The sequence below is a fragment of the Thamnophis elegans genome, unplaced genomic scaffold, assembly GCF_009769535.1.
Source record: "Thamnophis elegans isolate rThaEle1 unplaced genomic scaffold, rThaEle1.pri scaffold_41_arrow_ctg1, whole genome shotgun sequence".
NCBI classification, from domain to species: domain Eukaryota; kingdom Metazoa; phylum Chordata; class Lepidosauria; order Squamata; family Colubridae; genus Thamnophis; species Thamnophis elegans.
Window position 1 is genome coordinate 19,667 of NW_022473892.1, and position 14,853 is coordinate 34,519.

The 14,853-nt window shown below is 49.8% G+C and overlaps 1 protein-coding gene across 1 annotated transcript; it reads right to left on the bottom strand.

The window, feature by feature from the left end:
- Positions 1–1,708: 1,708 nt before the first annotated feature.
- Positions 1,709–11,114, bottom strand: LOC116523540 (dehydrogenase/reductase SDR family member 13-like). Its single transcript, XM_032238649.1, has 5 exons — positions 10,912–11,114; positions 7,328–7,446; positions 4,124–4,247; positions 3,213–3,524; positions 1,709–2,190 (listed from the first exon to the last, which is right to left on the bottom strand). Exons 1-5 carry the CDS (start codon positions 11,045–11,047, stop codon positions 1,931–1,933), a joined length of 951 nt encoding a protein of 316 aa, XP_032094540.1. The 5' UTR covers positions 11,048–11,114; the 3' UTR covers positions 1,709–1,930.
- Positions 11,115–14,853: the final 3,739 nt, after the last annotated feature.

The following is a 14,853-nucleotide window of genomic DNA, read 5'->3' on the forward strand; positions in this document are numbered from 1 at the left end:
CCTTGGTGCTCTCTGATCTCTTTCCATGTAGACATTTCATCACCCAACTAGGCAACAGCATCAGTGCTAGAAGGGATGGGGTTTGCTCTCTGTTCCTCTACAAGTGGCTCATCAATGGCTTCGCAGTAAACAGCAGACTCCTCAAGGAAAACCCCACTCCCCTCCGTCACTGATGACGTTACCAGTTGTGTTCTGACCCAACTCCCCAAACACAACAAACCCTCTACATGGCATCGGACCCGGGTACTTGAGAGACCGCCTGCTGCCAATTACCTCCCTAAGTCCTATTAGATCCCACAGACTAGGCCTCCTCCGAATCCCATCTGCCGGCCAGTGTTGGCTGGCAACGCCCCAAGGGAGGGCCTTCTCTGTGGCTGCTCCGGCCCTCTGGAACGATCTCCCCGTTGAGATCTGGACCCTTACCACCCTTCCGGCTTTCCGCAAAGTAACTTAAGACCTGGCTGTTCCAGCAGGCCTGGGGCTGTTGAATGTTCCAGCCCCATCCGAGGTTACGATTGTTGTATTTTAAATTGTTTGTCTTTTTATTTTTATTTTGTACCCCTTCCCCTTCAGATTGTTAGCCGCCCTGAGTCCTTCGGAATAGGGCAGCATACAAACTAAATAAACCTTTAAACCTCTGTAATTCATTAACGATTCCTTTATTAAGAGCACCAGCAGCCCTGGAAAGGTTTCTCTCTCACCGCAGGCTAACGAATCCATCCGGGAGGGAGGGAGATGAAGAGTTGTCTGCCACATCTATTCAACTCCACCCGCTGCCTTTGATCCCCAGAGCCAGGATGGGGCTTCACTAGCAGTGGTGGTTCTTCTGTCCCAAGGACCGGCCCATAGATTTCTACTGCTCTCCTCTCCCCTGCCTTTCTTTGCATCCAAGAGCCAAGGTGGTGCAGTGGTTAAATGCAGCACTGCAGGCTACTTCAGCTGATTGCAGTTCTGCAGTTCGGCTGTTCAAATCTCACCGGCTCAAGGTTGACTCAGCCTTCCATCCTTCCGAGGTGGGTGAAATGAGGACCCGGATTGTTGTTGGGGGCAATATGCTGACTCTGTAAACCGCTTAGAGAGGGCTGAAAGCCCTATGAAGCGGTATATAAGTCTAACTGCTATTGCTATTGCTATCCATATGTCAGGCACTGGACCCAGCTGTTCCTCCTCTTCCTCATCAGCAACCTCCAGACCTGGGGGCGGTTGACTCTCCATCTGACGGACAGCCCAGGCTCCGCCTCCCCCCCCCCTCTCTTTCTCTCTCTCTGCCAGCTCCACTCCCCCTTCCCCCTCAGAGCTCTCAAGAGCCGAGGTGGCGCAGTGGTTAGGGTGCAGCGCTGCAGGCCACTTCAGCTGACTGTTATCTGCAGTTCGGCGGTTCTAATCTCACCGGCTCAAGGTTGACTCAGCCTTCCATCCTTCCGAGGTGGGTGAAATGAGGACCCGGATTGTTGTTGGGGGCGATATGCTGACTCTGTAAACCGCTTAGAGAGGGCTGAAAGCCCTATGAAGCGGTATATAAGTCTAACTCCTATTGCTATTGCTAAGTTGCCTTGATGCTGGCCCCAGCTCACGCACCTCCTCCCCCTCTGATTCTCTGCTGGAAGGACAAGTTGGCTCATGAAATGTCTGCAAGACTCCCTCTCCTCCTGGCAAACCACCCTCCCTCTTCTAGTACGGATGGAGAAAAAAGAGTCCAACAACTTTATGGAGTCGGTTTCTTTATTTAAAAGATACTTACGGACCAACGCCGATCAACTCTCCACCACAAACCCCACAATACTTCCCAGTTTTTTTTAAATTCTCGGAAATTCAACACTTGTCTCAGCCACAACCTCAGAGAAGTTTCCAGATTCCCTGCAGTTTGCTCCCCCAGTTTAATTGGTCACCGCTTATGGTGACCTCAAACTCCATTTCTGTCCCTTCCCTCTTAAGCGGTCAGTCCCAGAAGCCTCTCGCTGAATTCCCAGAGCTTCTTGGCCAGCTGGTCATCGCAGGCCTGTGGCCAGGGCACCCTTGCATGGCAGTCCACAAAATACCGCCCACTCAGCCTCTCGATGCCCTCCTCGGTGGCGCAGTAGATGGAGGTCTGGGCACCCGCATCACAATCTCGTCTCAACACCTTCATGAGCCCAAACACCCGAAATACCCACCGTGGAAAAGAGCGGCCGATTTCGGTTCTAACAGATCCTGAAAGCAAAAGAGAGTTGGTTGTGTGAACAGCCCAGGATGGGAGGAAGCACCTTCCAACGTGGCCCAAATGGAGGAGTCGAGCCCAAATGAACCCTTCGTACATCATCCGTTGGCCCTTTGCCAGCCTTGGGGCAACTTCTCAATATTTTTGGGAAGACCCAACGCTGAAGTGAGTGTGTGATGATGCAAAGGGAGTGTGTGTGTGTTTGTGTGTGCTTGTATATGTGTGTGTGTGCACATCTGCATGCTGCATTGCACACCTAAATTCATTGTCACTGAATGGCTAATACATTCAAATAGATAATATTACATAACAATCTTCTGTCTGTTCCCTGAGTTGGTTAAAATAGTGTGTATAGGCATGTGTTTGTGTGTGTCGCAACACACGAATCCATAGGTAATACAGATAGTCCACAACTTATTACACTTATCACATTTTTGTTGAGTGACCATTCTGTTTCAACGGCACCGTAAAAAGCAAGCTATGACCATTTTTCACACTTATGACTGATGCAGCATCCCCCAGGGGTCACCTGATCAAATTTCAGATCCTTGGAACAATTGACTTATATTTATGATGGTTACAGTGGCCTGGAGACCCTTTATAATGACTTTTCTGTCTTTTTCCCCGAGTCGCCTCAACGACTCGCTAAAAGGATGCAAATGACCAGCTGTCTGCAAGGAGCATCAATCCTTCCCTTCCCCTCCATCCAGTCAGAGCTGAAGAAGCTCCTTGGATGAGGAACGAAATATCTTCAAAGAAAAAAAAAACAGAAAGTCCAGTTGCCTCCTGAAAAAACCACTCTGGCAAAGAATCTCCACAGGCACCGGAAAAATTCCGCCCCTGTTTCAGGCCACGATAACCGGTGTTGAGCTCTATGGAGGAAACTCCCGAGGGGGCTCTGCAGAGGGGGGTCGAGGGAGCCCCCGCTGGGAGAGAAATGCCTGGCGGAGCCCCAGAGGGACCTGTGGGGGGAGCTCCATGACGTGGGGTGCCTTGGAGCCGGACTCTTACTCACCTGGATGAACCGCATAGCAAGTAACATTGGTTCCTTCCAGACGGTTGGCCAACTCTCTTGCGTGGAGAATGTTGGCTAGTTTGCTGATGCTGTACGATATTATCACCTGCCACATCCCTTCCACCGGCTTGTGGATGGTCCGAAAGTCGATCTTCCCATAGGCGTGCAGACTTGAGGCCAGAATTACGATCCGGCTCGGGGCGCAGCGCTTCAGCCGGTCGAGGAGCAGGTGGGTCAGCAGGAAGTGGGCCAAGTGGTTGACCTGGAAGTTCTGGCTAAAGCCATCGGCGGTTTGGCCACCCTGAAAGACCCCTACCAGAAAAAGAAGTGGATTACAGGTAGTCCTCGGCTTACGACAGGTCACTTTGCGATTACGACCCGGTTCCAAAGTTCCAGTGGCTCCCGCTTGTGGTCGCACGGTAGCATTTTGGGAGCTTAGCAACAGGCCCCGCCCTTAGTAACATGTGAAATGACTGCAATTTATTAAAAATGCAGTTTTAAACAAAAACACCCGATAGTGAATAATTGGTTCGTTTAACAACCGCCTCAAAAAAAAGGGTATCAGATAGTATTGGTCACAGAGGTCAGACCTGCTTTACAACCATCACAACTTATGACCATAATCAGCAGGCTCCATCGTGATCATAATTTGAGGATTGTATGTAAAGCATCCAATTTGGTCTAGTGGTTGAGCCTAGAAAATGATTGGCTTAATCCTGCTTCATCCCGAAAGGCCGCTGGATAGCTTTGGTCCAATCACCAGGAGACGGTGAGTTCTAGTTCTAGTCCCCCCCCTCTCTCCCCAACCCACCTCACAGAGTTACAGAAATCCCGGACAATCCCCCCTCTCCCAAATATTCTCCCCTTCCTCGCCCGGAGACCCTGGGGGGGAGGGTCTGCTCTGCCCCCACCTGCGTTGTTGATGAGGATGTCCAGACGGGGCTCCGATTCTAAGAAGGTCTGCGCAAAAGCTCGCACGGAGTTCAGGCTGCACAGATCCAGGATCATCAGGATCACCTCCGAGTTCCCACTTTCCTGGAAAAGGAGCGGAAGGAATCCTGAGCCTCGGGATCGAGTACGGCTTCAAAGACGGATCCCGACTTACTCACCTTCTGCATAGATCTGCTCACCTCCTGTCAATCTCCCTGGGTGGTGCGTAATAAAACAATGCAGACAATCCTCAACTTATAACCATTCATTTAGCGAACATTCAATGAACGATGCCAATGAAAAAAGAGTGATTATTGACCAGTCCTCACACTTTCAACCCTTATAGCTCCCCCAGGGTCATGTGATCAAAATTTGGGTGCTTGGCAACCAGCAATATTTCCTATGATTTCAGTGTCCCAGGGTCATATGATTACTATTTGTGATTGTTCCAAGAGGATTCAGACAAGCAAAGTCAATGGTGAGGGGAGCTGAATTCACTTAACAACCACATGATTCACTTAAGAACTGTAGTGATTTGCCTAACAACTGTGGCATATAAATTGGGTCTGGTTGACTTAACAACTGTCATGGTGCCTCTGTACAATCCCTAGGAAAGAAAAACCCTCGACTCCATAGAATTAGAGAAAAGGTGCTTTTACTAGGAAAGAACTGAATACAGCTAACTCAGGCAAGATCTGAAGCAAAAATGTGCGAAGCACCAAATTGAAACAAACCCCAGAGCCCACCCCACAATAGCCAGGCAACCAGAGTTTAATCATTGGCCAAGAAGATGTTTTGGGAAAGTCTCTGATTCAGGTGCACCGTTCCTTCCTTCTGCATACTGTCAGACAGTCGGCCTTGAGGATGGTTAAACGAACCCAAGGGGTGAAATGCTACCAGTTCCATTCACCTAAACTGGTAGTAAAAAATGCTTTATAAAGTTTAAAAAAAAGTTCTGACGATCAGCTGTGCCACTCAATTGTTGGAACTTTTTTTTTAGCATTTTTTTTTCTACCGAACAGCTGTGTGACAATGGGAGTCCCACAGTAGTGAAATCAGCTGTGCATGATTGTTTGTGAGGTTCTTTCTTGTTGCAGGGGCCATTTTGTGTGAAGTCCAGCTGCTTTTACATTGTAGGTGAGTCAGTTGTGCAGCCACGCCCACCCGGTCACATGGCCACCAAGCCACGCCCACCTGGTCACATGGCCACCAAGCCACGCCCACCTGGTCACATGGCCACCAAGCCACGCCCACCTGGTCACATGGCTGCCAAGCCATGCCCACCTGGTCACATGGCCGCCAAGCCACGCCCACCCGGTCACATGGCCACCAAGCCACGCCCACTTGGACACATAGCCACCAAGCCACACCCACCCGGACACATGGCCACCAAGCCACGCCCACCCGGATACATGGCCACCAAGCCACGCCCACCCGGACACATGGCCACCAAGCCACGCCCACCTGGTCACATGGCCACTAACCCCACGCCCACAGAATCGGTAGGGAAAATTTTTGACTTTCACCAGTGTGGTATTCCCACCATTCCTTGAAAATTTCCACTTTCCCTTCCTGCACCCTCTCCCCAAAATGCCCATTGTTCCCCCTCCCACTGTTTCCATGGCAGCTGGAAAGGAAGAGAAGATGCGCATTGACACCCACCGACAACAACTCTCCTTCAGTCAAGGAGCGCCTGTATGTAGCCACCAATTTTATAATCAACAGCTCTCAATCAAAAGTTAAAACAACATAAAAACCGTAATAAAACTATAAACCTTGAAAAAATTCTCGCAAAAGTATTGGTGACCTTAAGGGCAACTTCGGAGGGGATCTGCAGTGGGAGAACAGGACGGTGATGGACCTCTGTAGGTGTGCATTGTGAGTCCTTGATCTATGACCGCAGTCGAGCCCAAAATTTATGTTGCTAAGGGAGAGAGTCGCTAAGTGAGTCTTGCCCCATTTTACGGCTTTTCTTGCCACAGTTGTTAAGTGAATAACCGAAGTTAAGTTAGTAACACCTTGATTGCACTTGTCTGGAGGTCGCAAATTTCAACCGTCATAAATAGGAATCATTTGCCAAGCATCAGAATTTTGTTCACATGACCACCAGGATGCTGCAACGGTCGTAACCGTGAAAAATGGTCATAAGTCACTTTTTTCAGGGCCATCGTAACTTTGAACGGCCACTAACTGAATTGTTGTAAGTCAAGGCATCCCTGTGTAACATCCATCCCATTGTGACTCTATGGCGCCATATTATAGCGATTTTATAGCAATAGCAATAGCAGTTAGACTTATATACCGCTTCATAGAGCTTTCAGCCCTCTCTAAGCGGTTTACAGAGTCAGCATATCGCCCCCAACAACAATCTGGGTCCTCATTTCACCCACCTCGGAAGGATGGAAGGCTGAGTCAACCCTGAGCCGGTGAGATTTGAACCGCTGAACTGCAGATAACAGTCAGCTGAAGTGGCCTGCAGTGCTGCACTCTAACCACTGCGCCACCTCGGCTCTTATCTTTATCATGGTTTTACTATCAGTTAATAATTTATCTCGTCTATTGACTGTCCACTTATTTGATATATACATATTTCTTGATGCTTTATTTAAACACAGATTTCCATGGCACGTATGATGTGTTTTATCCATGTTGCATATAAGTGATCACATGATCACATGACCCCTGCAGATGCCACTCACTAAATAAATGAATAAAAACCATCAGGAAAACACCTGGATATCAGAAGAACAGAGGGACGGAGGAAACTGCACAGCAGGCACTTACCCATCTGATGTCGTACACACGGCGGATTCTCCTCTCGCTCTGTTATTAGCATGGTTGTTAAGCGAATCTATTTTCCCTATTGACTTTGTTTGTCACAGGTCACAAAAGGTGATTGCATGATCCCAGGATACTGAAACCGTCATAAATGTGAGATGCCAGATGCTAAGTATCTGAATTTTGATCCCGAGATCAAAATCGGGATGCTGCAATGGTCATAAATCCCTTCAAACATTGAACAGTCACTAAACTGTTGTAAATTGAGGATTATCTGTATAACATCTATCCCATTGTGACTCTGTGGGGCCGTATTATGGCGATTTTATCATGGTTTTACAATAACCATCTTTTATCTGGATGCAGAAGAACGGAGGAATGGAGACAACCGCACGCCAGGCGCTTACCCGTCTGATGTCGTACATGGCGGATTCTCCTCTCGCTTTGTCGCGGCATGCCAGAATGACGCGGGCGCCTCTCCGGGCCAGATCCACTGCCGTGGCCTTCCCGATCCCAGTACTCCCACCTAGGAAAGGGCAGAGAAAGGATTCACCGAGATCGCCCAGCCTTTGACGGGGATCCAGGAGCTGGGCCTGTATTCGTGCTTGTAGTTGTTACGGTGTCACACGGTGAAGCATTTCTCTGGCAGGGTTTCCCAACCTTGACAACTCCCAGAATTAAAGTGAAGCAACATCTTAGAATTGCACAGGTTGAGATACGGTGGCTCAGGGCTCGGTTTTCACAACCGTTCCAGAGCAGTCTTGCATCAGCAAAGAAGAATGGATTAAAATTACTCAGGGGAAATACAGGGGGTCCTTGACTTACAACCATTCATTTTGTGAGAGTTCAAAATTACAGCGGGGCTGAAAAGGTGATTTATAACTGTTTTTCAATTCACAATCCTTGCAGCATCCACAAGGCCTTTGAAAAGGTCGCTTTGCACCGTGATGGGTGGTAAATGAAAACAATAATAAAAAAGTGGAAAGCATTTCTAAAAATGGGATGTAGTGCTTCTGTCCGACCAGAGGATGGCGCAAGTCCCCCAACACTGGCTCTGCAGAATGTCACTTTACTAACACAAGTTGCAAAATAATTTGAAGGTCAATGGTTGCATGCATGTACGGGTGAGAGCAGCTAAGTGATCCTCCTTCGTGTCTGGTATAGTACAGGAACCAAACCGGTACAGACTCCAAGGGATACTTAGGGCTTCAGAAATAACAACTGCAACCAGCCTGCCTTTCAGGGGAGAATTGTGTACTGTGTGGGTCAGAAGGGCTGTGAAAACATCACATCCTGGATATAAACAGTTTCAACTCCTCCTCTCAAGATGGCGCTAGAGGGCATGGCATCCCAAAACAACTAGAGGCAGGAACACTTTCCCCCCCTCAAGACATTAGAACAGTATTATGCAGGCATTACAGGCAATTGTGCAAAAATGCTGCAAATTAAGTATGCTTTCAGAAAAAGAAGGGATTTACAACCATTTTGTTTAGTAACTGTTTGACGTTACAACGGCACTGAAAGAAAATAGCAATAGCAATAGCCCTTAGACTTATATACTGCTTTACAGTGCTTTGCAGCCCTCTCTAAGCAGTTTACAGAGTTAGCCTCTTGCCCCCAACAATTTGAGTCTTCATTTTACAGACCTCGGAAGGACGGAAGGCTGAGTCAACCTTGAGCCGGTCAGGATCAAAGTTTATAGTTTATAGTTTAGTTTATAGTTTTATTGATTTGTATGCCGCCCACTCCCAAAGGACTCCGGGCGGCTTACAATAAAACAAGGGAGGGGGAAATAATCCACAAACAACATTAAAATATACAACAATCACAATCTCCGGGGGGCTGGATATATTGAGGGCCCCCCAGCCTGCTGGAGCAGCCAGGACTTAACAGCTTTGCGGAAGGCTGGGAGGGTAGTAAGGGTCCGGATCTCCACGGGGAGATCGTTCCAGAGGGCTGGAGCTGCGACAGAGAAGGCTCTCCCCCAGGGAGTCGCCAGCCGACATTGGCTGGCAGATGGAATTCGGAGGAGACCTAACCTGTGTGATCGAATCAGTCTATGGGAGGTGATCGGCAGGAGGCGGTCTCTCAGGTACCCAGGTCCAATGCCATGAAGTGCCAAACTGCAAGCAGGCAGCAGAAGTAGCCTCATGGCTTATGACTTACGATTGGTCCTTCCACTTACTGCTCTTAGAGCATCTCCAGAGTCACGCGCAGGGCCGGATTTTCCTATAGGCTAACTAGGCTTCAGCTGAGCCGAGGTGGCGCAGTGGTTAAATGCAGCACTGCAGGCTACTGCTAGATCAGCAGTTCAGCGGTTCAAATCCCACCGGCTCAGGGTTGACTCAGCCTTCCATCCTTCCGAGGTGGGTAAAATGAGGACCCAGACTGTGGGGGCGATATGCTGGCTCTCTGTAAACCGCTTAGAGAGGGCTGAAAGCCCTATGAAGCGGTATATAAGTCTACTGCTATTGCTATTGTTAGGGCCTCAAGATCAAGAGGGGCCTACATTCAAATTGTTAGCAAAATTAAAATTACACTATTCTAAAAACAGTGAACACTAAAACACTGAACCGAAAATAAGGAGAAATTCTACGCATATGACTAATAAACAAACATAAAAATGTATTGGTTAAGATCGTTCCACCGCAGCGGCAGTTGGGGAGCCCGCCCACGTTCCCGGCACTGGCAGTCGGGCGAGAGGCGCGGCCGTTCCCAGTAGCCGCCCCGTCGACGCGGAGCCCACCAGCGGCCAGGCAGGTGAGGGCGAGGGGGCCGAGCCGGGCAGCTGAGCGCAGCAGGGGAGGCGGCTGGCCTCGCTGCCTTTGCTGCAGAGCAGAGCCGCCCTCCGTCAGGAGGCCAGCTATATATATTGATATATATTGACATATATCACAGTAATGATGTATTTTATTGTCTTTCATGTAATTTACAAACTTAAAAATGGGAGGTGAAAGGGCCTCATAAGTGGAATAGCCTAGGGCCTCTTTTCATCTAAATCCGGCCCTGGTCACGCGATCAGAATTCAGACAATGGTGTTTACGGCAGTTCGAGCATCCAGGAGTCAGGTGGTCACGGTTTGCGACTTTGCCAGCTGGCTTCCAACAAGCAAAGTCCAAGGGAGAAACAGATTTGTGTGATTCACTTAACAACTGCCGTGATTTACTTAACAACCGTAAGAAAAAATTCCAGGGATACAAGGCGAGAAATTAACCTCATCTTGATTTTCTTTAGTACAGGAAGGATCAAGGTGGGTGACTTTGGCCCAATCGCCAGGAGACGGTGAGTTCCAGTCCCTTTAGCCTGGCTTTCACGCCTAAGGCAGGACTAGAACTCGCCACCCCCTGTTTTCAATCCTGGTGCTTTCGCCACGAAACCAAACTTTCCTGTTTCTGGTGTAACTGCTCTTGGCATCAGGGATTATTTCAGTAACTGAACTGGAATCTGCCAGCTGGCAACTGTCACTCCTGATCCTGGATCTTGGCTTCGTTTTGTGGGAGCGTTGAACGTGCCACTTGATCCTCCAGCCTCTTTCCAAGGGCCGAGCTGGCTCTTCTGCGTCCTCAGCTTCTCCTCCTCCGAACGCCCCCCCACCCCGGCTTCTCTCCATCCCAGGTGAGAGGAGGAGGAGGAGAGCTTTGAGGTGGCCAAAGCAGAGCCAGGGATGAAGGGAAGGGAATGAGCTGGTCTCCAGCCCCTCCTATGCCAATCAACTGGCATCTAAAGAGAAGCAACAGGCTGGCATGAGGGCAGCCTTCCAGTATCTGAGGGGCTGCCCCAAAGAAGAGGGCCTGGATGGGGCAGAAACTCCAAGGGGAAACCTGGGTTGGGGTCGCCATTCCACTCGCGTCTCCCTTGGACCTTCGCGCTGAACTTTTGCTCCGGGAGATTCATCCTGCACGGAGCCCCTGAGGTGGGAGGGGGGGCTTATGGAAGGAAGGATGAAAGACAGAGGGGGGGGAGAAAGGCAATGCCCCCCCCCCCAGCTTACCTGTGATGAGCACCGTTTTGCCCCGCAGGCTGACCGCGTTCCGACACCGGGTGGCCGCCACGAAGTAGTAGTAGAGCAGCGCGTAGAGACCCAGCAGCAACGCCGCGGCCACCCCCAGCGCCTCCCCCGCCTCCATGGCCCGATCCCTGCCCGGCCTCGCCAGCTGACCCCGCGGACCGCCAGCGCTTCCCTTCCACCGCGATGCCCCCGCCCAGCCCCGCCTCCTGCCTCCCGCCCCCGCGTGGGAAAGCCAAGCCACCGGCACCGCTGCCACTCTCGGCCCCCGCCTCCTGGCTGACAAGGAAGGAAAGAGGGAGGGAGGAGATGGGAAGGAGGAGGGAAGCAGTGAAGGAAGGTAGATAGGTAAGAAGGAAGGAAGGTAGGTAGGAAGGAAGGAAAGAAGGAAAGTAGGAAAGGAAAGAAGGAGGGAGATGGGAAGGAGAAGGAGGGAAACAGTGAAGGAAGGTAGATAGGTAAGAAGGAAGGGGGAGGGATAGAGGGAGGGAGGGAAGGAGAAGGAGGGAGGGTGATAGGAAGGAGAAGGAGGGAAGCAGTGAAGGAAGATAGATAGGTAGGTAAGAAGGAAGGAAGGTAGGTAGGAAGGAAAGAAGGAAGGAAGAAAGGAAAGGAGGAGGGAGATGGGAAGGAGAAGGAGGGAAACAGTGAAGGAAGGTAGATAGGTAAGAAGAAAGGAAGGAAGAAAGGAAAGAAAGGAAGGAAAGGGGGAGGGAGATGGGAAGGAGAAGGAGGGAAACAGTGAAGGAAGGTAGATAGGTAAGAAGGAAGGGGGAGGGATAGAGGGAGGTAGGGAAGGAGAAGGAGGGAGGGTGATAGGAAGGAGAAGGAGGGAAGCAGTGAAGGAAGATAGATAGGTAGGTAAGAAGGAAGGAAGGTAGGTAGGAAGGAAAGAAGGAAGGAAAGAAAGGAAGGAAAGAGGGAGGGAGATGGGAAGGAGAAGGAGGGAAACAGTGAAGGAAGGTAGATAGGTAAGTAGAAAGGAAGGAAGAAAGGAAAGGAAGGAAGGAAAGAGGGAGGGAGATGAGAAGGAGAAGGAGGGAAACAGTGAAGGAAGGTAGATAGGTAAGAAAGGAAGGAAGAAAGGAAAGGAAGGAAGGAAAGAGGGAGAGAGATGAGAAGGAGAAGGAGGGAAACAGTGAAGGAAGGTAGATAGGTAAGAAGAAAGGAAGGAAGGAAAGGAAGGAAGGAAAGGGGGAGGGAGATGGGAAGGAGAAGGAGGGAAACAGTGAAGGAAGGTAGATAGGTAAGAAGGAAGGGGGAGGGATAGAGGGAGGGAGGGAAGGAGAAGGAGGGAGGGTGATAGGAAGGAGAAGGAGGGAAACAGTGAAGGAAGGTAGATAGGTAAGAAAGGAAGGAAGAAAGGAAAGAAAGTAAGGAAAGAGGGAGGGAGATGGGAAGGAGAAGGAGGGAAACAGTGAAGGAAGGTAGATAGGTAAGAAGAAAGGAAGGAATAGCGCTTCAAGGTGCTATTAATCACCCATAAAGCCCTACATGGCAGTGGATCTGGATACTTGAGAGACCGCCTTCTGCCAATTACATCCCTGCGACCGATAAGATCCATAGATTAGGCCTCCTCCGCATTCCATCGGCCAGCCAGTGTCGGCTGGCAACTACAAGGAGGAGGGCCTTCTCAGCAGTAGCCCGACCCTTTGGAACGAGCTCCCCGTGGAGATTCGCACCCTCTCCACCGTCCAGGCCTTCCGCATAGCCTTGAAGAACTGGCTCGCCCCGTCAGGCCTGGGGATAGGATAGTTGCCCCTCCCGAATGATGAATGTATGTTGTTTGCTATTTATTACATGTTGTCCTACTGTCTGTATTCCCCCCCTTCCCAGTTTTTGTGTGAGCCGCCCTGAGTCCCCTCAGGAAAAGGGCGGCCTACAAATTCTAATAAAATTCTAAATTCTAAATTCTAAAAGGAAGAAAGGAAAGAAAGTAAGGAAAGAGGGAGAGAGATGAGAAGGAGAAGGAGGGAAACAGTGAAGGAAGGTAGATAGGTAAGGGGAAAGGAAGGTAGATGGAGATGGAAGGTAGATCCTCTTTTATTGTGGGGTCTCTCTTGCTCTCAGGGGTTTGGAGTTGGGGGATAGCATCTTTAGCAGCCTTCCCTCCATGCTCAGAGTGGGAGAGGCTGAATACCCTTCGGCAGGGGGCTTCCTGTGACGGAATGAAATGGGCAGATTCGGGGTGGGGGATGTACTCCAGAAGAGGAAGGAGCAACTTGGCATAGATATTATATGTGGGAGGAAGAGGATCAAGGCAGCTCCTCCTTTGTAATTTGCAGTTAATATGCTTCTTGTAGATGACAATCTGCTTTAGCCTGGCAAGATTCTGTCTCAAGGTATTGAGCAATTCAGAAATTTCCTTGGGCGAATCATGTGTGTCCTTCTTTGTTCTAAGATGCTGACCATTCCTTATTCATACAGGTAGTCCTCGACTTATGACAGTAATTAAGCCCAAAACTTCTGTTGCTAAGCGAAACAATTGCTAAGTGAGTTTGGTCCCATTTTACGACCTTGCCACAGTTGATAAGTGAAACACTGCAGTTGTTAATTTAGGAACACAGATGTAAAGTGAATCCAGCTTCCCCATTGATCAGAAGGTTGCAATAGCATCAAGAGGGGGTGTTGATTGACGCCTGCTGTGTCCTGACACGGGAAGGCCCTTTTACTAATTATAAATGATCAGGAGCGTAGCAAAGTGAAGACTGATTATTTAGGCGCGAAAGCAAATGATATATAGAATAACCCATTCCCCTACCCCTTGGCATCTCAGTCACAGTCCAATCATAATTCTCCCAAGTGTCAGGTGCGAGATAACTTCGAAAGGCATCACCAAGATAGAATGTCGGTGCCGTTGGCCTTGGCGGGAAACCTCCTCCGCATGCGCAGTAAGACAGGCAGCAGAAACTCCAGAATCTTCCTCCAGCACAACTAGTAGTCCCCTCCAAAAACCATGCCCCCCCTCCCCGTTTCAATGGCAGCCGAAGCAGCAGCAAAGCAGAGGCTGACACGTGCCATGTTAGCGGGGGGCTGGTGTGCTTGTAACTCAACTTGCACAACCAGCAAATTGGCGTGCATGCACACAGCCCAGCTCAACTTGCGCAAATTGAGCTGTGCACGCATGTGCCTTGCGGTGTCAGCCCATCGTTTATGCAAGTCAAGCTGCGTGCATGTGTGTGCCACCTCACTGCTTGCACAGCCTGGTCGTCCTCTCCACGCCCGAGCCAGGGTGCCAAGCCGCAAAGGTTGGGCACCGCTGCTGTATTTCTCAACCTCGGCAACTTTAAGACGTGTGGACCAACCCTGTCTGCGCAGTGGCTAGCGTGCTGTATTCAAGGCTAACTCTGCCAACTGCCAGCAGTTCGATTGTGACTGGCTCAGCCTCCCATCCTTCTGAGGTCGGTAAAAAGAGGACCCAGATTGTTGGAGGCAATATGCAACTCTGTAAACCAGTTAGGGCTATGAAGCGGTATATACCGGTAAGTTTAAGTGCCATTGCCCTCTCTCCCTCCCTCCCCCGCTTCCTTAGTAGTGCAATGGTTAGAATGAAGTATTGCAGGCTGACTCTGCCCACTGCCAGCAGTTCGATCGTGACCAGTTCCAGGTGGACTCAGCCTTCCATCCTTCCAAGCTCAATCAAATGAGGACCCAGATTGTTGGGGACAAGAGGCTGACTCTGTAAACTGCTTAGAGGGGGCTGTAAAAGAATGTTTGAATGTTTGAATGTTTATGTGAAGTGGTCTAAATGCTTGAAGGTTTGAAGGTTGAACCATCTAAGTGCTATTGCTATCAGTGGGGGAGATTGCCTAACTTCCTGCCCATCAATGCCAACAGATCAGGGACATCCAGATCTTTTAAAGGGAGTCGGAATGAAATCAGACATTGACACGAACTTCTAATTTTATATAAATGAGCCAATGGTGG